The 25,538-nt window shown below is 40.9% G+C and overlaps 1 protein-coding gene across 1 annotated transcript; it reads right to left on the bottom strand.

Moving 5' to 3' along the window:
• Nucleotides 1-1,815: 1,815 nt before the first annotated feature.
• On the bottom strand, nt 1,816-23,804 carry FAM8A1 (family with sequence similarity 8 member A1). The gene is made up of 5 exons (XM_075213111.1): nt 23,421-23,804; nt 19,855-19,975; nt 19,260-19,383; nt 8,400-8,539; nt 1,816-8,119 (listed from the first exon to the last, which is right to left on the bottom strand). The coding sequence occupies exons 1-5, from the start codon at nt 23,752-23,754 to the stop codon at nt 7,978-7,980; spliced, it is 861 nt and encodes a 286-aa protein (XP_075069212.1). The 5' UTR covers nt 23,755-23,804; the 3' UTR covers nt 1,816-7,977.
• Nucleotides 23,805-25,538: the final 1,734 nt, after the last annotated feature.

The raw sequence follows: 25,538 nt of genomic DNA, 5'->3' as shown, positions 1-25,538 counted from the left end.
TTAAAGTTACAGTAAGATCGAGTTCTAATGAGAGATGACCATATAGCTACCCCATATTAAGGTCTAGTCTTTGTGTGACATGAAAATACTTTTGACAGATGGATGATTTTGTAGAAGTACAATTCTTATCTTTCATTCAGCACTTGCTGGGAGTTCAGCCTTTTACTTCCTGTCAGTGGAACGCATGTGCGTTCCACTGCGGAAGTAAAGGGCTGTAGATACAGAGCCAGGTAGCGGGCGGCTGCTGCGCCCCCTTGGCCTTGCGCCCTGGGCGACGGCACCGCCCGCACCTGCCTCGTTACGGCTCTGGTTGGCTAACGGGTCAATCATTCATGGTTCACTCTGCCCTAGTGAATAGCACAGTTGCACTCTGTAAATTTACCATTTATAACTACGAACTTCCATCATCTTCTGGTTGCAGAAAAGGTTTTTGCTTTTGTACCACCTGGGCACTGTGATTAACTGCCAACTTGGAGTAGCTGTGAGCCTGGCGATTTAGTTTAGTATCAAGCTCACTCCTGGAAACAGAGCCAGTACTTATGTATTCCCTGTGCAGTGGCAGCTGCTGTCACCAAAAAGGACAGCCATCAAAATGGCAGCTCCCTACTGCACAACTAACCAGCACAGAGAAATAAAGAAACTCTAAGGGGGAGATTCAATTCTGAAAGAAGTGTGGAATCATGTATTGCACTGTGAACACTGGGTGCAATTTAAGTTCGAGACCTGGTAATGGGGCTCGATTATCCTAATTTTTGCCCTCACTTCCTGAAAGTGCAAGCAAAAGTTAGCATAATCAAGCCCTATTCCAGGTTCAGTTATTATAAACAGTAAAGGTACATTTGTGCTTGACAGGTGCTATTTTTAAGTTTCCACAGTGACTGGTTCTTGATTGGTACAGAATAAAAAAAAGGAATGTATACCTCACAGCACTAAGTGGATCAAGCATAGACAAAGTTCGCCAGCACAACAATCACATGGGATACTGTAACAAACAATAGAAGCACATAGAATACTACTCTATGTGCTTCTATTGTTTGTTACAGTATCCCATGTGATCGTTGTGCTGGCGAACTTTGTCTATGCTTGATCCACTTAGTGCTGTGAGGTATGCATTCCTTTGTTTTTTTCTGTGTACATTATTTGAAAGCTGGTGGTCTTTCTTGTATACTTCAGGCAGATTTGAGGAGTATATTAGTGCCCATTCCCGATATCATTTTTAATTTTGGTTCTTGATTGGTGTCTCCACCTTTTGCTATCTCTCCATTTCACCCATGACATTATCGCTAGCTGCATAGAAATGCCATCCACCACGGACTGCTTTATTATTAACAATACTACGGTCTTGTAAAACCAATACACTTTCCCATCTAGCTGCTACAATGGTTATTCCACTTTCTTATGTATCAGGTGTGTTCCCCAAACCTCTTGGATTCTAAGCTCATTTGGACAGGGCCATCTTTACCTTTTTGTCATGTCATTGTTTGTAATGATCACCTCATTGTACAGCACTCTGTCAGCACTTTAGAAATAAAAGATAATAATGGCAAATACCTAAGCACTGATATTAGGAACCAACTCTACTGTATTTTGGATCTCTCCTCCTGTAATAGTAGAAGCTGCTACACTGTCTCCTAGTGTTTGTCAGCAACTACTCAAAATAACAATCTGAGCACATTAGTGCTATGGCTGATAAATGAAAGCAGTCAGGATCTCTGATAAAATGTGGCCATTAAGGATGCCCCGCCCACAGGAAGTCCTTAAATTGTTCTTTGTAGACCTTTAAGTAGCTTAATGAAACAGAAGAATAAATATTAATTTTAAAAATTGGTTTATTACACAAGGATGAGTCCAGCAGTACATTTGCTTTTAGATTAAAATATTTAATATTTGTATATCAGCAAAACAAGGATTGTTCTACAACAAAATGGTTAATTTGATGTATAAAAATCTCATGCCGTAGTATTACAAAATAAATTGACTCATTGTGGAAAATACAAAATTATCACAAGGTCACGCATTTTTAAAGATAACAGAATGTTCATGCATTTACCTATAAGAGACAAAATCATGGAGGGAAAGCAGGCAGATTCAATGAAGTTATCAACATTCTTAGTATGCCTGTGTATGTATAGTTTGAAGATCTGTCCATATGAAATTTTGGAAAAGCACTCAAGACTATGAAACACAAGTAGGTTATAATTAGGTTGTTTTTCTTTTTATATATTCCTATACACTGCCAGTGGAGAGAAAAAAAATAAAAATGAAAAAAATATTGTGTGCCGATATGGATCTTTTCCCAAATGAAAGGGGAGAGCATGGGGAATACAGGAATTTCATCAAATGCTGTAAGTATACAGAATATGGGAGCTGTACAGTGTGATTAGTGGCAAACACTGGACCATAGTTACAAGATATAAGGCATTGTTTTGCGACAAAAAAAAAAAAGAGGGGGGGGGGGGGGGAGAGGAGTAAGGAAACTATAACATGAAGAACTCTAAAATACACAGCTAGAATGACTTCCAATACAGAAATTCTTTCTAAAATTAAATATTTTTTTTTCTAAATTTCAATTAAAACTATGAGCTGCAGTTCTTTTTATTCATGCTTTTCATATGGCTTAAAGAAAACAGGTTCACCATTAATTCTTAGGCTAAATTTATAACTGTGGGCTGAAATGTCCAGATCAAACAGATAGGTCAATATTTATACTCCGCATGAATTCCAAATCAGATTAGTAAACGGAGTAAGAATTGTGCACAAATTTCCCTTCTAGATCCATTTGATTGTGGATCCAACAAAATAAGGGATATGCTCAAACAGTGCATTCACTGTGCACTTTTATAAAAGGAAAGAAACAATTCGCCCAAAACACCATGCTTCATAAACTTCTATAAAAGTCCTATCCATTCAATGAACCACTGATTTTGTGTTATGCCATTCCTGTGAAATTTAACCAGGTTGTTCCTAATTTCCCTCTGGATTGGATTTACTTTGCTTCACCACTCAAGCAGTGATTGCAGCCCTTTGCAAGATACTATTGACTATCCCAGCTCTGTCAGACCAGTTATATTACATGCTGTATTATCTTCTGCAGTGTTAGGATTGCATACAGAAACCTTTTTTTTTTTTTGATGTACCACATGTGCAACTGACGGTTGTACATTCTGATTTCTAAGAAGTTATATTTTGTGTTTATACTGTCAAAATATAACTGAAGCCTAGAAGGGCTATTCACCTAATCAGCTGCTAAATACAATACAAATTTGGTCTTGATTGCGTTATACTTGTGGCAGATGTATAAAGGGAAAATATATATAAATAAATAATCCATCCCCCCTTCCTGTTAATCTCTGTATAAACCATGCCTTCATCGCTACTTGGTTAGGAGAACATGTATATGGAAAGGGATAATGTAATCGCCTCTCCTATAAATTATTATGAATATCAGAAATCGCCTTCTATGATCGGTTTAAAACCTCTTCGTCTACATCTTCATGCTTTTTATATGGTTAATTAACTCAGTTAATTCTAAGATCCATAATTTATTAAAATAGGGAGTGCATGACCCTATATATTAACTCATTGTCACCATACTTCATTGTGCGAAAATAAATAGTTATGCAGGAATAATGTACTCCTGCAGATTTATGCACATTGTAAAATGTATTTGGAAAATGTCCATTATAGATGGTTGCATTAGTTAGCTTTTTTTTTGCATTAGTTGCTTTTTATTTAAGCCAGAGGTGAGTGTTCCAATCACGCAGTACGATGTTTAGACTGTGATCGGGTCCTTGGTTCCTCCCCATCCCTCAGAGCCATAAGTTCCCCACTTGCCAAAGCTAGGGGACACCCCTTTAAATCTCCAACACTGAGAGCTATAATGAAGGATCTTCAGGCCCACCTCCACTGCAAGGCTCAGACCCCTTCCACTTTGTTTATACTGCCATAGATATTTCTTGTGTAACATTTCTCTAAACTTCAATGGAAGAATACAGTAAACGTATAGCTGAGTGGCTTTATGAAATAAGACTGTCACACTGTGGGGCACTCCTGGTTTAGAAATCTCAGAAACCAGTAAGCAGGTATGATTTCTCAAAGAAGATGGGTTCAGGATACAAGAAAAATCTATGTTTCCAAAGCTGCACTGGCCGCCCGAGAAGAGTTAAACATTAAAAAAAAAAAAAAAAAAGAAGCTTAATATAAAACTCAATCTTGAAAACAACTGGTATCGACTTGCATCAGTTCCACAGTGACAGATTTTTCAGATTATGTCCATAATAGTAATAAGTACTATTCTTTATTAGACAAAGTTTGCACAATTGAAGAGTTGTGCTCAGACATCAGTGTGTAACCAGCCTGAAGGAGAACTTTGCACAACACATTTTTGCTCAATAAACGCTGCTCTTCTCAGGCTGATAAATGGGTAACCATTTGAACACACAAAAGCATTTGACAGCCATTCTAGGTTTAAAATTGACATTTCAAACTGCTGGCTGTTAGCCTGAGAGAAGTTTCAATGGCTTGATAGCAGAAGGGATGATTACCTCCTGAATTCATGGCTCCTGTGCATTGGACTTCTGCTGTTCTATTGGTGGGAAAAGTGGGCTTAAGTTAGAGGTAGAGGAGGATAAATACATTTAGGTGGACTTATTTTAAATTGACAGTACGTTGAGAAAATTCAGATTAGCCCGATTCTTTTTTTTTTTTTTCACGTTTATTTCCAGACTTGGTAAAAATGCAACTCTTAAGACTTCTAATATCTTAACACTGTTTGTGATAACTGGAAACAAATAATTGGATTTCCTTCTTGACTGTGATTGCAAACTGCTCTTAAAGCTATCTTTTAATAGAGTGAAAAAATACAAGTTTGTTTTAAATGTCTTGGAGTCATACATACTTTGAGTTTGATTGCAATTTTAAATTGCCCGCAAATTAAAAACATATCTAGAAAACAATAGCAGCTCCTGATTAACAACTGTTTGGAAATGTTCAGATGTCAGTCAGGACATGTGGATGAGCAACGACCACTAGCCTCACTGCTGTCAGATTACACTTGTTTGTCTCAACTGGGTCCACCATTGGGCCAGAGCACCGGTTGGCTGGATCTGTCAATTTTTGGGGCATTTTCAATTAGAATTCAGGTCCCGGTACCGCAACATCGCGGATTTCTGTGCGCAGCCCTATGGGGTGCGCACAGAAATCCGCTATGTGGCAGTACCGTAATGGCACTTTATAGGCGCAGCCACAAATTCTAATTGAATATGCCCTTTAGGGGGGAATTCAATTCTCCCGAAGTATCGCCGTGTTATAGATATTACCGTTATTACGGTAATATTAAACCGGCTTTCTGCTCGAAGCTCAGGGAGCTGCGAGCAACAAGCCGGCGTTAGAAATACCGTAATAACGGTAATAGTGTTAGCGCTAGAGATGAGCGGGCTCGGAATCCGCTAATCCGAGCCCACCCGAATAGTGCGGATCCGAACGGGATCCGAGCACTGTTCGGATATTTCCGGCGGGCAAAAAATTGAAAACGAGGCTCTGTCGTCTAAGTCTCGCGTCTAAGTCTCGCGTCGAATCTCGCGAGGGGTGGGAGAGAGGGCCCAGAACAATTCCATCTTGTAGCTCTTTTTTTGCCATTATGTGCTCAAGCTACCTCGGTGCAACCTTTTGCCCTAAAAACAATATTGTCAGGTGGTGTTCAGAATAGACTGGAAGTTAGTGGAAATGATTGTTATTGAGGTTAATAATAGCGTAGGAGTAAAAAAAAAAAAAAAAAAAACACCACAAAACTGGTTTTTAGCACTTTTTATGTTTTTTTCAAAATAAATCCGAACCAAAACCTTTTGTCAGGTGTTTTGCGAAACAAATCCGAACCCAAAACACGAGACACCAAAAGTGGCCGGTGCACATCCCTAGTTAGCGCGGCGGTACTTCGGGGGGAATTGAATTCCCCCCTTAGTATTTTACATAGATCTAGCAACTAGGGTCAGGCAGCAGCATCAGACAGTGTATGGCAGTTTCAATAAAGGTCTGTGAAACTTACCACTGAGTTACTCAAACAGCAGTGATGGCAGAGGACAGTATGTATGATGCAACTCATAGGTGCTCAAACCCAGTCCTCGAAAGCTAAAAACAATTTATGTTTTCAGGATTTCTGTCTGAGTGGGATAATTACATACCCAGAAAAATAGATTAACACACCAGTGCACAATTATATAAGTCTTGAAAACATGAACAGTTGGTAGCTCTTGAAGACTGAGTTTCAGCACCTCTGATGTAATTATACATTGCACAATTGAAAAATCAAAGTAATATATAGATATATAACTATATATCTCTATCAACATGGAAACTGCTTCCATGAAAATGTGCAGAAACATTGAAATGCCACAAAAAGTGGTTTCGCTTGTTATGAATAATGTTATTTCTCTCTTAATCAAGACTGCTGTTACCGAAACACAGAAGCTATGACATGAGCAGAAAATTTACAATACGGCCAAATGAAAATATTCTGAATGAACAAATGACACTCACAGCCCTAAATGTACCAGACAAGTCAGGCCACAAAGCACTCTACTACTGTTAATATTTTAGTGAACAAGTGAACATGTGTTTTCTGCAGCTGTTGAGCAACTTCTTGTCATATAAGCGTTTTCTATGGCAAGTTTAATAAACTTTCCTTAGGGACACTAAATTTTACTTGCTCAGCGAATTATTTTGAGAACTAACATTCTTGCTCTCAGATTCCCCCATAACTTTGGTGGAGCTGTCATAATTACGTTAATAAATGAAGCACTAAGTTTTAAGTTGACCCAGTAGGGAGATGATTATTTAGCAATTTACAAAAATACATGTGAAAGTTCCATTACATTATCAGAACTTTAATTACATGTTTAAATCACCTTAGTAAGCACACATTGTGTCAGCAACAACACATTCAAAATAGATCCTAGGACTATTTAAATAATAGCCTGCAAAGAGGAAGTCTCGTGTGCATGGGAAAAAGGATTCTCTCTTGGAAGAGAGGTCCAAATCAATATTCAGTTTTTTGATATGTTGTTGAAACCTAAAAAGCATACATGTTTTAGGATTTGTTTTACACTCTTGAGAATACCAAATGTGATTATGTTAATGTACCTGGTAAAATGAGGATTCGTGGCAAATCAAACATGTTATTCTAAAATGCTACATAAACTTTCTTTCTAATGTTTTAATTTAGAGAAATATCCAGCAGAGTTATTAATATACAAAGAAAGACAGCTGTGCAGGACTTCAGGCAGTTATCCAATCTGTGATATAAAAGCCCATGTAATCAATGGATGTGTGACCAGGAACATTAACTGCAGTGCAAATACTTAATGGTGCCCAGCATCCGGCCCCCTAAGGCCAAAGATCTATAGGATTCAGGTTGAGCATGCGGCTGGGCCAGAACCCAAGATGCATGGTTGAAGATCCTGGCTTTTATAGCGGACAAGGGTTGAAACTGAGGAGCATTGTTTTTATTGCATTATTTTTCACAAGTGATGGAAAATAGTGTTAATTGTAACTTAACATTTAAAATTGTAAGTTACTGGTTTGATGTTAATATTGCAATGCCTACAGATATAGCTGTGCATTACCTTTCAAATATTAAATATCACAATATTGTTACAAAAGACAACATGTGCAGGTCTTTTTACATACCACATGCCATCTATACAAAAACTTGGAAAAAAGTCCTCATTTAGAAAGCACTATACAAGATCTTAGTCCATAGCCTTTTTTCCAGTTAACAATACTGATAATTTGAAGCAATTGGTGGCAATAGAGGATCATTCAAGTAGGTCTATGAATATTACCTTACAAATGACCAATCAATAAACACCTCCTACTGTTAGCACGGATTTAGGAAAGCCCTTGACAATAAATAACCTCTCAGAGGAATTCCACAGTAAATGCTCCATCTCATAATGTTCTGAAGACAAGGGAAACGCTGCATCATCTCACATTCCGTCTTACAACTATGGTTCCCGCTACAATGTCATAGACTGTTCGATTATGCTGAAAGAACAGCAATGTAATAAATGCAGGGAAAAAGAACGCTATGGAAAAATTCTTAATTCCTGCCCGTATGGTCGACCTAAAAACAAAAATAAAAAACAAAATACAGTTAATTTCATTTTGAACTAAACAAGGCATGTATTGTTTTAAAAAGACCACTGAAACTTGATTTGTTATGTAGTTGTGCTACATATGCAATTCCCACCACACTCCCGAACCCCCAGATTAAAAACACACTAAAGTGTCTGGAAAATATTTGTGAAGTTCTAAAAGGAAGCCATGTGTTGGTTTAAATAAATAAAAAAATAAAAAATAAATAAATAAAAAAATTATAAAAAAAAATACTGAAGAGCACTTACGCAGTCATATTTACATTTGTGGAAGGGATCACTAACACTCTGTTTGGAGCAATTAGTACAGAGCTATCACATGTCACAACTCGAAGGCCAAGCAGGAACTTCCCTGGAGTTGCTCCACCTGCACCCCAAATGCAGATAATCTTACAAATGAAAGAAACAATAAATAAAAATTAGTTTAAATTAAACCACAATCTATAGATTAAACGATTAGTCCACCTTTGGGTTTTGTTGTCCACATTTAACCCCTAAAAAAAGAGGTCTATTTTACACCTCCTCTATCCTTTGTTTAATAGTTTGCTAGATACATTAAAACCTGACTTTCCTGCAGCTTCCGTCATTGATTGGCCGGGCAATCCTCTGTCTAAGTCTCCATGTTAGAGAGTCTGCAGGAAAGGTTAGTGCCATGTACAGTCTATAGAGTGCATCTCGCAAGAGATTAGATTTAGGACAAGGCTTTTATTTACAAAATAGTATCTTTCTTCCCTAAAAGAAAACATGTATTTGATTCCATCTCGGGGACTCCAACTATTGTGTAGAGAGTCTGGTCCAGCAGGACTTGGGCACTTAATTTGATTACTGCACAAATTGTGAAGACTCCTCCCCCTTTATATGGAAGCTCAACATTTAACTCACCAAGCCCTAAAAGGTAGGGAATACAAGAACAATAATAATTTTCCTATTTTAATTAAAAAAAAAAATATATATGGATGAGCGTATAGGAGGAAGAGCAGTGAAAGCTCAATGGAACCAGAAAGAGAGGATTTTTATTACTTACGATAAATCCGTTTCTCCGATTCCAGCTGGGGGACACTGCTACCATGATACCTGCATCCAGGCCATCCTGGAGAAATGCCAGGAACCGGGAAAGATGAAAGGACGATGTATGACAAGGCCGATTCTCACACTATCTGATATAAGTGCGCCAAATGCGGTGGTAGACACAAGTCGAAACTGGCTTACGAGCTCATAACCTCGTGTTCACGACTCTAGGAGAGAATCCTCTAGACCGCCAAAGACTGGCTTCAGCCATGCTGTTAAAGTCAGCCAAGGCAAGTCCTGATGTTGGAATGGCCCTTGGAGAAGGAGGTCATCTCTTAGTGGAAGATGCACTGCTTGATCGACCGCCATCAAAAGGTCTGCATACCATACTCTCCGCGGCCAAGTGGGAGCCACTAGTATAACTGGGAATCCCCCTTGCCTTACTCGTCTGAGAACGCGGTGAATAGGGGGGGAAACGGATATCTCAACCGAAAGTCCCAGGGTATTGTCATGACGTCTACTGCCAGGGGGTCCCTTACCCTTGCGCTGAATCTTGGGATGTTCCTGTTGTGCCTCGACGCCAAGATGTCCAGGTCCGGGAGACCTCATCTCCGGATCGGTGACTGGAAGACCTTCGAATGGAGTGACCACTCCTCCGGCATTACTGCATGACGGCTTAGATAACCTACTTCCCAGTTCTGGATGCCTGTGATGAACACCACAGATTGTGGGAACATTCCTTTCCGCCCAGGCGAATATCTGTGCTGCCATTGCACTTCTGGTTCCTCCCTGTCTGTTGACATAAGCCACTGTATTGTTGGATTGTACACTGACTGGAAAGCCCCGAAGTATGGTCTGGGCACCCTGAAGGACCATTAGCATGGCCTTCAACACCAGAATGTTGATAGACAGAGAAGACTCCCGAGTCGACCAAAGCTCTTGAAGCCATAAATGAAGGGCCACAGCCCCCCAAGCTGGCGTATGTGGTCACTATGATTCACGACCACAGGGCAAAGGACCTGCCTACCGTCAGGTGATTTTGGATGAACCACCACTGAAGAGACATCCTCCCTTTGGAAGACAAGCGGATTTTCTGGCGTTCCAACTGCAGATGGGAACCTGACCACTTTAAGAGGTGCCACTGAAAGCAGCGGGAGTGTAACAGACCGTAAGGAAGTCTCAAAGGTCGACACCATCTTTCCTAGGAGACGCATACATAAGTGAATCGTTGGACTGGGAGTGGCCAAGACCTGTGAAGTTACTTCCTGTAACGACCTGGCCTTTTCTTCTGGAAGGAACACCTTTTGTTCCCTAGGGTCCATGATGAGTCAAAGGAAGGTCATCTGCTGGCAGGGGATCAATTGAGATTTCGTTAGGTTTATTAACCATCCGTGGCCCTCGAGAATCCTGATGGTCAGAGTCAGGTGCTGTTGTAACAAATTCTCTGATGTGGCCTTGATGAGGAGGTCATCTAAATATGGTATAATTTTGACCCCTCTGGAATGAAGACATGCCACCATCACGGACATGATTTTGGGAATACTCTGGGTGCTGTGGAAAGGCTGAAGGGGAGTGCCTGGAATTGGTAGTTGGCTAACCCCACCATAAATCTGAGAAATGACCGATGACCCTCCCAAATGGAGACGTGAAGGTAAGCGTCCTTTATTTCTATCAACGCTAAACATTTGTTTGCCTCCAATCCGTGGATTACTGATGGGAAGGACTTCATGCAAAATCTGTTCACCCTTTAGGTGTAGATTTAACATTTTTAAAATTAAAATGGGTCGAAATGATTCATCCGGCTTCATGACCAAAAATAGATTTGAATAAACAACCTTCTCTTTTCTGGTTGCCTGGTACCGTGCAAATGACTCCTGCAGAAAGAAGAGAAGCGACGCAGAGCCGCATCGCCTGTCTCCTTCCTGGATCACGGGGTAAAAATGTTGCAAAGAATCGACATGGGGCTGGACCCGACAGGTCTATCACGTACCCTCTTGTCATGACCCTGCGAATCCAAAGCTCTTGGGAGGACACTATCCACTGCTCCCTGAACAGAGTCAATCGCCCGCCCTCTCATGCAGTAGCCAACAGTCAGGATGCCTTTTTTCCCGGAACTTTTGCGGACGGGCATCTTGTAGAAAAGGAGGACCTACCTCTGTAAGAGTGTCGCCTGCTACCGGTCGGCCTGCCTCTAGTTGTCTGACCTTTAGCAAAAGAACACCCCTGAAAGGAGCCAAAATCGAGGAGGCTTAGACTTGGTAAAAACACTTTTCTGCCAGTGAACGTTACTATCTGTGTGCCTGGCAAATCATATTGTCCAATTCAGGGCCAAACAAACTTGCGCCTGAATAAGGTAACATTTCAGGTGGTTTTTTAGACTCATCCCAGGACCTCAGCCATAGGGTCCTTTTCCCTGACACCACAGAAGCCTGTATAGGAGGAGGAAATAGAGGCTGCATTTTGGGCCGCCTCATAAGTATCCAGAGGCTTCCTTTAGATGCAAGGCAAGGGGAAGCAATTCTGAATTCTGCAGTTCCTCGGCCAACTGTTCTGCCCATGCTTCCATCGCTCTGGCAATCCAGGCCGATGAAAACATGGGTTTGAAAAAGGTACCTACCGCTACAAAGATTGATTTTAACTGAGCCTCGACCTTGTGGTCCGTGGCGTCTTGCAGGGCTGCTGTATCTGGCAACAGAAGCGGTAGTGTGCAAGCTAAACAAGCTACCGGAGTGTCAACCTTTGGGATCTGTTCCCAGCGGGCCAGGTCCTCTTCCTTTAGCGTGTACAGGGTAAGGAATCTCCTTGCAATCGTAAAGTTCTGGTCTGGTTTTTGCCAGGCTGCTTCTGCAATGTCTCAATTCCACTGACTGTGGAAAACGGATAGCGCGTCCTCAATTTTTTTGAAAAGACCCTGATCCAAAGATTTTGGTTCATCCAAATCCGTAAGGCCAAATGCCAAGACCAGATAGTCAATGCAGATCATCAATGCCCTGATATTTAGAAGATTCTTTCGGGTCCATAACCTGTGCAGAGTCAAAAATGGATTCGCCCTCCTCTTCTAAAGACCTCTCAGAATCAGAGAGGGATAAAAGAGGATTTGTAGACTGAAGCCTCTTATTTCTAGAGTCCAAGTTTTGAAGCCTCTAGAAAACGGTTTAATCATCCAGGCCTCTGACCAATGATAAGGACCAAGCTGGGTCTCCAGTGGTAGGGCCTGGGTTCATGACTGAGGATGATGGACCTGGACCTGCCACAGCCACTTCCGATGTCCCAGTGGTCACAGACATCCCCAAAGCCACAGGAAGGGTAGTTTGCACTGAATTGGCGGGGACAACAGCAGAAACCGCTGTTAACCCCGTAGGCTTAGTAAGTAGTTGGACCAGATAAGTAACCGACTGCGCCAGGGAAGATACCCATGCCGGTTCCTCCGGTAGTGGTAGTACATTAGACCAGGCCTGCGCAGTGAGCATCCCTGCGTCACAGTCAGTACAAATTGCCCCCAGGTCCTTTTGTCCAATAGGCAACTTAACCTTGCATTTTGAACAAGTGAAATATTTTGTAAGAGGTGCTTTTCCCTTATCCGACATATTTAACAAAGAGGAAAACACACTAAGGCAATAGAAATACAGTCACACAAGATATAGTTTGAATAAATACAAGTATAGCAACTAATTAATAACAGTAAAAGGTGTATCTTGTAACCAGCATATAAAAAAGATGTAATTGGCTAAGTAGAATACAAAATGATTTTATTACTACTTGCACATTGTGACTGGATCACTTCTAAATAACCTATGGTATAAATTTATTTAAAGGAAATAGCGCAGGGCGCTTTTTATATAATCGCCAATGCACTTATTTTTGATATTGTGTATATTTTGATATAGGAAGATGTTATTTCCAAGACCAGGGTAGAAATTTTTTTTCTGTTTTATCCTTGCTAGAAGAAATGCCTTATTTCTGATGTATATATCTGATACAATGAGCCTTTGTTTAGAAAGTCTGTTGTGCATCGTGATGTGGGGAAATGACTTGTTTGGGGTTTATACCTTTATTTTGAAATGTGTATTCTGCAACTGTTGGAAAGACTCATGCTAAATTCATGTTAATTACACCTTTTAACTTGCTAGTATACTTCCTGACTCTGAAATAAGATGCAGGAAATCAGAGCAAGGTTTTTAAAATATCACAGACAAGCATAAATATTGTTAGCTTTGCAATGTATGTAAATCCATGTTTGTGTAAACACATGACAATATTCTGATTCTAAAAATAGCTCAGATTTCAAGGGCGTTGGCTTACCCTTTGAGGCTGTATCCAAACTGTATAAAAAAAAAAAAAAAAAAAAAAAAAAAAAAAAAAAGCACTGGCTTGTATTGAAAAATCCTTCTTCCGATTTCACCTGACCTGATCACTGGTCAGGGGCGGATCTAGAGAATACACCTACCCGGGGCGATTTAGGGGGGGCGATTTAGGCCCCGCCCCCTTTTTGACATCTGAGGCTGCCGGCGGCTGCACACTATGTGCAGTTCCGTTCAGCAGTGACAGGTAGGGACAGTGTGCTGCCCGGATGCTCTGATTGTGTTTAAAACACAAAGCACTGGCTTGTATTGAAAAAATCCTTCTTCCGATTTCACCTGACCTGATCACTGGTCAGGGGCGGATCTAGAGAATACATCTACCCGGGGCGATTTAGGGGGGGCGATTTAGGCCCCGCCCCCTTTTTGACATCTGAGGCTGCCGGCGGCTGCACACTATGTGCAGTTCCGTTCAGCAGTGACAGGTAGGGACAGTGTGCTGCCCGGATGCTCTGATTGTGTTTAAAACACAATCAGAGCAGCCGGGCAGCACACTGTGCTTGCCTGTCACTGCCGAACGGACCTGCACATAGTGTGCAGCCGCCGGCAGCAAGCCCCTGCAGGGGGGGGGGGGGGGGGCATCCGCCACTGTCACCTTTAACCAGTGCAAGAACAAACAAACATCACTTGCTTCAAAGACCTGCTTGAAAATATCTTCCATTCTGAAAATCCTGTGATTTACAGATTAGACCCAAAATGTAATCTGTTCCCGGCTTTCTGGGGGTTTGGACCCAGCTTTTCCAGTACCACCGCTCTGCCTGGTACCGTGGTCAGTGCGATAGGCATGGGGGGATCCATCCACAGCAACCCTGATCCATAGTAAGAGGTCAGGAGTACCAGCCCAGATACACCAGTAACGGGGTACAATCGCAGCGTCATTTACCCAGAAGAAACCCGGTACTGGATGGCGGTAAGGAGTCCAGTGGTGGCAGCATTTGTAAGCCCCTCTTACTGCGGCAAGAGGGTGCATTTGGGATAATGAAAGGGAACGGTGGCAAAGTAAGCCCAGCCGATTCCCAGCAACAGACAGGGTGGCATAGGTGGTCCATCCTGTCACACACACATAGCCACAATAACCCTCTACCTAATATAAAGGGAAAGGTATATAAATAATGGTACTTAGCTTAGTCAGCAGTCAGCAGTGTCCCCTGAAGATAGTGTCAGACTGAGGAAGTCTGTGTTCCCGGGCAATTCCTTTGGAACGCAGACAGGTTCAACCATATATCTGTAAGAGGTGTGGGAGCTCTATATTCTTTAGCTCCACCCACCAACATTTCCTGCTGCTGTTCCTTAAATCGGTGCTGTCTGTCATCTATTGTGACAGCCACCCCTGTTCAATCCTCCGTTTTTGAAGAAAAAAAAACAGATCCTGTAGCTTAAGCCAAGATTCCCCCCTCCTTTCTCTGAGGGGGAACTTGGTCTGCCACGGCAAGATGGCGGCCACCACCGCTCCGAGTACCGGTGCTCTATGCCTGTAAAGGCAGCGGCGGTTTTCGGGAGGCTGTCAGTGTGACAGCCGCTTGATTAAGCCGCCTGTCATGCTGTTGAATACACTGTCAGCAAGAGCCTTTTGGCTCTCACCGGACACTGCCTCATAGGAGCGTGTTCTCCATCTGTAGAACACACTCCTCAGATCAAAATATTAAAAAAAATAGTACCCTGAAAAATACAAATAAAAGGGAAAATTGAAAAAAAACTACAAGTACAAAAAAGTAAACCCAACCCCCTTAGGCACTTAGTCCAAATTGAGGAGCTACAGGGGATTGTAGAGGAGAGGTGTCTGTCAGCATGAATTTATTAAACAAGTTAACTATTTAAGTGCCAACTGCCATGCTCCCCTCCACAACCCATGGTAGCAGTGTCCCCCAGATACGATGAAAGAGAAAATGGATTTAACATAAGGGACAATTAAGGCACATTGCTATATGAGGAGTTTAAGTTGCCCCTAAGGGAGGGAAGATGCTGAGTGCAAAAATTTCCGTCCAAAACTAGCCTCTTTGGATGCAAAAACATTGGAACATTGGAACATTAAAATATTATGAACATATGGACAGGAGAGTAGCTGTGACGAAGCTGCACAGCCCAGGCTCTGTGCTGCATCACCCAGCAGGTACTCGCATATCTGGCAGAATTTTCATATGCCCGTCAAATTGCAGAAGGAATCCATCTAGTAATGGAGTACTTAGTTGCTGGCCAACCTGTTTTGATCATCATGCAGGACAACACCACCACCTTCAGGATAAACTGTATGCTAATCAAACAAACCTAACGGAGATTAAAGAATTTTATGAATGAAGTAGGGTAATTAGAGGGTCACAAGCAAATGAAATGTTCTTGTGGGTGGCCTAAGGTTCTTTGGTCTTGGAAAATAATTTTGCAGAGCTGTTTATAATGGCGGTTATGTATTGGTCATGTCTTTCTAACAGCCGACATACTGCCCAATTAGTCCCTCACTTTGGGGAAGAAATTAGACTTCAGATCACATCCAACAAAGATAATGTCTTGATTCAGATGGACTTTAACCACCACAGGATGAATAGAGTGTTTTGCATGGAGTACAGCCCACGTGGAAAATGACAGAGAGAGCAACATGACAGAACTCTTAGTTCAGAAACTCTGCTATTCAGAAGATATTAAGCGAGAAAATTTAACTCTACTGTTGTCAAAGGTTTAAATGAAGGATTTTATAAAGTGGTCATGTTAAATTAAATTGACCAAATTAAGGTAAGAGTCCACCTTTTGAGTTAAGGTCTCGCCATGATGAGCCTGCAGCCATATCTAAAATGTCTGTACCATGACCTTCTTGGCCAGTCTGCCGACACGAGGAGGACCCGAGGAAGCATAGCTATTTGATTAAATAGGTAAATAACTTAACGTCTCCAAGGGACAGACATTGAATCCTCCAGAAACACCTTTGGATCCCTAGATCTTGAGCAAAAGTGGTTCAACAGAGATGCATCTTACAGACATCTGGTAATTTTCCTGTAATCTGAACAAAAACATCTGGGTGAAAGGACCATTCCCCTTGGTGAAAAGCACACTTCCCTAAGTCAGCTTATCCATTTTCTATCCCTAGAATGAATGCAGCCGAGATTGCTGTAACATTATGGCCAGCAAATAATTTTGGTGGTCACCTTCTTTATTTAGTAGCTTTTTGAGTCTCCCTCATTGCTTATATAAGCCACCGCCGTTTCATTGCCCGATTGGAACTTTAATACTGTCCCCTCTTAGAGACCATCTCTTTGTTAGAGTTCAAAACGGCTTAGTTCTAGACCGTTGATGGGAAGTTTTAACACTCAAGGGTCAGAGTCCATGCTTGCAGCACTGCAGAGTCACATCTCCCCAACCCTGCAAACGTGCAGTTAGTATTATCCAGTCCCAAACACCTCCTTTAGGGCGAGCAGTGCAAGCTCTGCAATAGACTGGGATAGTGTATTGCCTGCGAGGGTTATGCAATTTAGACTGCCGCCCCCAGAAGTGCGCATTATGTAGCCCTCAGTCTCGCACACCGCAGAATCGATGTCCACCTGACATTTAGAAGTCACAAGTACAATGCATTACAGACTTTCCTCAGCCAGTTAGCTCTGGAACTGCTCCTCTAAGCTGCCATTTTGACAGAAGGGTAACAAAATAAAGGGAATGCTGTAGTGCAAGTGAGAATGTACAGAAATAACAGGCTTTATAAAATTGCTGAAGTACACAATGAGACTGTGCCACAATACTTCCCTATAGAGAATAGAAAAAGGGACTCCAGAAATATACCATGCTGATGCTGAAGAAGTCAAGTTAGCTCTGTGGGCTTGCCTCTGTGAGGTGAATCCAAAAAAGTAGGAGGTTGTGACAGCTGGAAATAAAAAAAAACCCAAGACCCACTCTAGACATGGCAGCTGTCCCCTAGACAGATTGCATAGTAGACTTGCAAGTTTTGGGCAGTCCCTCACTACACACCAGAGATCCCATACCATCTCTGATGGCCTGCAGTTGCGGGGTGAGTGCTGCAGACCACTGTACCCGTACAATGGGGGAAGAGAGATTTCCCACCTCAAATTAGGCCTATAGTGCGCACTCAAGTGCCACTCAGCTGTGCCTGAAGGCAATACAAATGCAGGGTACTGCTAGGAGCTACCCAAATTAGAAGTGCCCAGGTACCTTCTCTGAAGACCTCCCAGATGTGAGCAGAGGACCACTGTACCTCTACTTGTTACACAACAGCACAAAGTTTGCTGTACAGTAAAACTGTTGATGAAGTGAACTTATACATAAAGAAATAAAAGGATTTTTTTTTAAAAAAAACTACACAAATATTTCCTGAAGTTCACTGTGCGATAGGTAGCTCTGTGCAAAAGCGCACATACTCCATGGGCACTTAGTTTAAACTTGAAATTCCCTGACAGTAGGGAATATAGAGTAGGTAGAGCTTTAAGAATTTATGTAGAATTCAAATAAGTGTCTAACACCTTGGACCAGCCTTCCCCACTGTAGCAGCGTTCCCCAACTGAATGAAAGAAAAGGTATTTTCTTTTAACCATTTTTCAGTTAAGTTTTTAGTAAACATGTCCCAGATTAAAGCTTTCTGGTCTGCCTTTTAATATGTGTTTTCAGTGAAAAACCTGGTAATATTTGTCAGTTACATTGCGACATAGTGTTGTTTTTGTGTATAGGTCATGACACAATAGAGCGAGTGTGGGTTTTTTTGCTGTATTTTTAGGGTTGTGAAATAAAACTCAAGAAACATTGTCAGTAAAAAGACCATATGGAAACGAAACCCAACTATATAGAGTAGCTATATGGCTCTTCACGCGAGCAGTATTTAACGTGATACAATGTTATACTTCATTGTCCAGCACCAGTTTCAGACAATTCTAGAGTTGCAGGCAATTATTATTTCAAACTGAATCTGTTTAAACCATGCAAGACTTGCTTTTTTTCCTATTAGAGTAAATATTATGGACTGAATGGTTTCCTACATGTCTATTGTGTTAAAATGCACCTTTTACCATTTACATACAGAGTGGTACTTCCAATAACATGCTTTTTATTTGTTCCAGTAATATTTAATTTTTACGGGTTCAGACATTTACATCTAAATAATTTTATTCAATATTTTAATGCAAAAGTTATATTCACAATTTCTCAACTGAACTGCCCTGAACTCAATCTGCTTTTTGTGTGATAAAAAGTTCACTTTTACACAATTTGCCATCATTGATCCTGTGCATAACCACATTGCCAATAGGTGAACTCCTACAACATGAAGCCAGGAGTCACTACCGTTGCAGCTTGTACCACTGGAACTGAGCACTTCCACTGAATACAGGAGAAAGTTGCACAGACTTCCTCTTACAGTGCTGTTAGCTCACAGCATGATCAGCTCCTGGCTTGAGATAACAGAGGGCCAAAACCAAAATTGCCCTTTTAAAGCTGGAAAATAGTCTTTTTGTTAGTCTTTTAAATACTTGTATTTCAGTGCATATTGATGTTGAACTATTAGAAGTCCCCCTACTGCCAGCAGAATTTTATGTAATTAAAAGGAGAAAGATTAAACAGACATTCTAGAAATTAAATATGGCTGGGGCTACAGTAGCTGTATGGACAGGAATTGTTCATGTTTCAGTCAAACATTCAAATACATATCTGGTATTTCATAGTCCACTTTCAAACATTTGTTGAAATCTGAAGCCACAAATCAAGAATTGTCTTTAAACTATAGACATCCTAAATATGCCACACATTGATAACTTACTTCATAAAAACAGACCAAAAGCCTGTAAAGAAGTGCTACCGCCATCATTTTCTGTAAATCTTCCATTGACATATCTTCATCCACTTCTTCAATAATGTAATGCATAGCAAACTTGGAAAGATCTCTATGTGGGTACAAAATATTTTTTTTATAGTCTAAAACATTTACACAATATTATGTAACCATTGTTCCTAGTTGCTCTGTCCTAAGCATTGCTTAATTAATGTATTTCTGAAAGATTACCACACCGTAATTTACAACAGTCATTAACTTAACACTCTCCCACAGTACATCATAGAGGATCACATCCTCCCCCAGTGCATTTGTAGAAGTACATTGACATAACGGCTAACGCCACTTTATGTGCATGTGTGAATGTAAAAGGCTTATATCCAAAAAGGTGCATAAAATTCTTACATACCTAGTTATCATTAGCTATACAATTTATCTTAGAGTGTATCCAACAGCTCTACTCCCAATCAAATAAATCTGCAAACAAAAAACTGGATACACTCTAATAAAGTGCATCTACCCAACAATAAATAGGAGAGTAATCATTTTGGTACCCAAATAATACTTTTACTAATACACTCACTTAATTCCACTGAAATGCATTATGCTTAATATAACAGCTGCTTTTATAAAAAACAGAATGAAGAAATCCACCATCTCAGCTCTGAACCTTTGTGCCAAGGTTGGAATGATATATTCACGGCCTGCAAGAGGAGACAAAGCACAGTTTATCATTACAAGAAAAAAAATGTTTGAAGTACAGGCTAAAATAGTTTTAATTAGCATTTCAGGTGCAAAAACTACTACAATTTAAACGCATTTCTAGACACTCCAACACGACCCCTTCAAAATGTTCTGCTTCCAAACTTGCCTTTTTAAATATACCATTTATCCTCCTGTGCTGAATTAAGGTTTAAAGTGTCATACCCACTGGTGTTTAAATGTTGCATTTGACTTGCTCTTTTAACATAAGTGTTAAGCACAATCTATTCTACATGTCCATATCAATGTGTGTTCATGCTTGCGTCTGTAGTGAGGTTTATTAGATGCTCCATTACAGCGTGTTGAACACATGCACCCACAGTTGAAAACGTCCATTCATCTCTATGGAAGCGCATTGAGTGTGCCCAACAGAAATTAACAAGAGTTGTTACACCAGTGTTGGTCTGGTAACACCACTGCAATGAATGGTCTATTTAAATGAATGGGAAAAGCTCCATATCACTTGCGTTCTGGATGTTTTTGAAAATGCATGCACATACGTCAAGCACATATCGAAAGGATTTTGATCCGTATACGCTTATTGGATGCACGCACAAACACATAATATTCATATGCATTATCACATTCAATTTGCACTTCTGGTTTTTGTTGCAAATGCAACACTCGTGGTTAAGAACCAAAGGGTAATATGAAATAAGTAAGTGTGGTGCTTAAATACTATACACTGACAACTAAGTATACACACTCTGCAGTTGATAACTCAGTCTCCAACTGTTACCAAGTGTCACTACTGTATATAAAAACCAGCCATCCAACTTCAACAATAAATTCAGCCCAGGTAAATGCAATAGGAAAATAAGTGAGATTCAGGTGTAGAGAAATTTGAAAGGTGAGAAGAGGTCCAATTGGAGGGTCTATGTCTCATGATAGGTAGCCAGTAATAAGACCACTGGACAGTAAAATACAATGCTGTTGCATTTTACATACCCCACAACACTGAATAGGAACAGATAATCATATTTAGAAGGAGACGATATTACATGCAATCAGCCAGTATTAAAATTTAAATTGGTGTAAGCTCTCATGAGCTGGGCCCTCTGTTTGGGTGTAGTACCAATTAACGGTACTGATTACCCCGACAGAGAAGATGACGACAGGAGAACACCGAATGCATAGTATAGTGACCTGAAAAAAAACCTACTTACCAGAATGCAGATGTCTTCATGGGACGACTCGCTATGTCGCAGACTGTGCAAGATGACGTCATCACAAACCGCGACTTGTCTTAGAGTGGCAATGGACGGACCCAGCTGTCAGTGATGTAATGAAAGTATTATTTTAGGGGTTAGTGCCAAACTTTTTCAGTTCGCAGCACCCTTAGAGACTCCATAATTTTTTCAAAGCACCCCTCCAAAATAATTATCGAGCAGTCTCGTTTTATTAATAGTTGGGTCAAAAAAACGTAATAAGTATTTAGGTCAGGACAGAAATACTTATTTAGTTGTATGCAAAAATAATACACATAAATCCAAGGGAAAAGAATATTTTTATATTTTTTTTTCAATTATATTTCTGTCAAAGAATAATTTACAGCTAACTCACACTCTGCCCCCTCTGCATCCTCCTCTCACTCTGCCCCCTCGGACAGGTAGAGAAAAAAACAAAAACAAAAAAAAACCAACAACTTACCAATCCGGTGGCGCCTGGGACCCAGCATCCTCCTCTCTCCTGCTGCTTGTCACGGAATTTCGGGCATGACGTCATCACGCCCAACATTCAGTGACAAGCGGCATTAGAGAGGAGGATGCTGGGTCTTGTTTTATTTTTCTCTACCTGGCCGCGGCACCCCTGTGACAGCGCTGCGGCAGCCCTGGGAGCCGCGGCGCACACTTTGGGAACCACTGGGTTAGAAGTTAAGGTTAGAGTTAACCCCAATACCCATAACCCCTAAAATAATACTTATATTACATCAATGACAGCTGGGTCCGTTTAAGGCCGCTTTAAGACAAGTCGCACTTTGTGATGACGTCATCTTGCACAGTCGGCAACACAGTGAGTCGTCCCATGAAGACATCTGCATCCTGGTAAGTAGGTTCTTTTTCAGGTCGCTTTACTATGCATTCAGCGTCCTCCTGTCGTCTTCTTCTTTGTCGGCGTAGTCAGTACTGTTAAACTGACTACCACCACTCTGTTTTCCATATGAGGGTTATGTAACTTGTTGCTTGTATTTATTTCATTTTGTCACTTTTGTACTTTAATTATTTTGTCATACGTTCTAACCCACTAGTAGGGTGCTGCAGAAACCTTGTAAGAGATAGTACTATTAAGAATATAATTTGGCAGAAACAAAAAATCCTTCTACATTTTTAATGCAGCAATCCCATAGATTTTTTTCTTCTTTAAATATATAAATTTAGTACCATTGAAGCATGCATTTGATTGCATCTCATTTTTCTTAGCCATCCTCCTATAAATCATTATCTCCTTTTCAAAATCTTTCTGGCAAACAGAAAGTGGCTATGGCTGATATGCTGAGTGCTGCGAGTCTGTCATGTGATGGCAGAGAGGGAAGACAGAGGAGGTCATAGTACAGACAGAATTCAGTGGGCGTTCTGAAGTCTCTCTGCTCAATACATTATGTGCATGTGAAAGATTGCAATGGTAGTCCGGAATGATAAATATTTAATAACACCCAGAAAAAAAAAACAGGGGAAAATGATAAATGCAAATAGTATTCTTATAACCTGTCAAAATAATGTTAAAAACCGCACACCTGATTTTTCCATGGGATCGTGGCTTTAACACAACAATATGTAAACAAAATACATATAATACAAGTCAGAAACTATTCAGTCAGTTTTTATGTCTTCTCCGTCTCTAACATCTGGATTGGATTTATAGATGTAATATAAAAGTCTGAACCCGATACTGCCACTTTGCTAAGAATAAAGAGTACAAAATGTCACCAATGATGATTGCATTGGTAAGAAACACTTTATATAATAAAAAAGAAAAAAAAAAAAGAAAGGTTATAGGAGAATATTTTGCTTTGAAAAATAAAACTAAATGTATAGCAAATCTCCCAACTGTCCCAATGCAGACTTAAGAAGGGGCAGTGCTTTAAGTAAAGTGGTCTTTTTGTGGCATTATCTTGTTTCGATTTTGCATTAGGAACTCAGAGGTGTAAGTGAAGTACTACTAGTAGCCTGCTAAATGGAGCTGTAACAATTCCCCTGAGCCGTGCAGTTATTATAGTAAATTGATGTAAACCCTCACCAGATAAACATTGCTCAATCTATTACAAGCTCTGGCAATATGTGGCACCCCAGCTAGTGTGGCACTACAAGAGCTACTATACCTAGCTGGGACTTGTAGTGCTACACGTTGCCCCAGAAGAGCGGCTGGGTGATGGACTCGTTAAGTTACCTGCAGCTGGCGCTCCTGTGGATTGTGAATTGCTATTAGCAGGAGCTGTCAGAGTAGCGGCTCTCCCGGCCCCGCTTCCGGGCACCCTGGGTTGGTCTCCAGCGCCGCCCGAGGCCGCATTCAGCATCACTATAGCAGCCGCAGTAGCGCAACTGTTCTGCCAGCACAGAGAGCCGCAATGACACTGCCAAAGCCACTCCTGCAGCCGCCGGGAATATTCTCCCGCGCTCATTTTGGGATTCGTCGCTGGGGGATCCCCTCCACCCAAAACCTTCTCCCCACAGCGGGTCTTCCTTTCCTGTAGCTCTCCGGCTACTTGTAGAGCCTCCGCCATGACTAGATAATAAAGTCACCATCAACTGGCGCGTCATCAACCCTGACAGCCTATCAGCGCACAGCAGTGACGTCTAATTACTAGAGTGCTGTACAGTGGGACCTGAATGCACGTCTGTATAGACTGGCACAGATGCGGCCATTTCCTCAGAGACCAATCGTAACCGACGCAAGGGTTATTAACTACCACAAAATGTCTAAAACATATTACCCGATGGTACTTGTTGTTAATGACGCGCTAAGGGGCAGAAGTCTAGCACTGATAAGAAGACTTTTATCTTCTGGTGACAGATTGTTATTGTTGCTCTTTTTGTAAACATGCCATATACGCCATGAATTGCAAATCCAAGTAGTGACCCATGTAAGTATGTTTTTGTAATGTCATTATAGGTCACTGCTTTTTGTTGAAAAGCTAAAAGACCAGCAACTAAGTGGGTGGCTCTGGATCTCACCCTCAAGATTATTTAGCCGGCTTGCACATGTTACTAAAGAGAATACTTATACTTTTTTGTCTAGCCTCAGGTTTTTATTAAACACAGCAACTAGCCAGGGTTTTTTTCTTTTATTGTCTGTAAGTGTAGTACAGACCAATGCATCTCTGCGTTGAACAAAACTAAAATTGTCAATACGTATGAACATACTGATCAGGAACCTAAAAATGTTAGCCACTTCTAAAAGCTCCAGGAGGTGGTGAGGAGGGTTAAAAATGTTCAAGTATGGTTAACAATCATTATATTATATTATACATAATACAGTTCTGCTGCTATTTACTATTCTGGGGCTGCTATTCCACAAAGTATTTTTACTCTTCACTGGAAGCCTAACGAAATGCGTATATGCAGCTGACCTAGCATGGGATCAAGCAAAGCCATTCTGGCTTCACTGGACCCCATAGAACAGGTAAACTAAAAGATTCTACCCACCACAATCATGTAAGATAAACAATTAAACTGGCATAAAAGTAAAAAATAGATGAGATACCACTGCTAAACTGCTTGAGATGTAGAAACAAACAAGGCATAAACAAAAGTGACGAGAACTCAATGAAGGTGGAACTAAGTGATGTTGAGGAAGTGGTAATGACTTTCGCTCCTCCAATGCTCTGTACCATTCTATATGATTTCAAGAGGCTTTGAGAATACATACGGTTTGGACATGGAAGGTCCTGATACCTATTGCATAGGAAATTATCTCAAGTCAAAGTCCACTCCTTTAGCTACAGTCATAACCAAAAGTTTTGAGAATGACACAAATATTATTTTTCGCAAAGTCTGCTGCCTCAGTTTTTATGATGGCAGTTTGCATATATTCGAGAATGTCATGAAGAGTGATCAGATGAATTGCAATTAATTTCAAAGTCCCTCTTTGCTATGACAATGAACTTTATCCCCAAAACAACATTTCCACTGCATTTCAGCCCTGCCACAAAAGGACCAGCTGACATCATGTCAGTGATTCGCTCATTAACACAGATGAGAGTGTTGACGAGGACAAGGCTGGAGATCCCTCTGTCACGCTGATTAAGTTAAAATAACAGACTGGAAGCTTTAAAAGAAGGGTGGTGCTTGAAATCATTGTTCTTCCATTGTTAACCATGGTTAGCTGCAAGGAAACACGTGCAGTTATCATTGCACAAAAAGGGCTTCACAGGTAAGGATATAGCTGCTGATAAGATTGCACCTAAATCAGTAATTTATTGGATCATCAAGAACTTCAAGGAGAGAGGTTCAGTAGTTGTGAAGAATGCTTCAAGGCGCCCAAGAACGTCCAGCAAGCACCAGGACC

The sequence above is a fragment of the Mixophyes fleayi genome, chromosome 5, assembly GCF_038048845.1.
Source record: "Mixophyes fleayi isolate aMixFle1 chromosome 5, aMixFle1.hap1, whole genome shotgun sequence".
Taxonomy (NCBI): domain Eukaryota; kingdom Metazoa; phylum Chordata; class Amphibia; order Anura; family Limnodynastidae; genus Mixophyes; species Mixophyes fleayi.
This window is presented reverse-complemented; position numbering and strand designations above follow the sequence as displayed.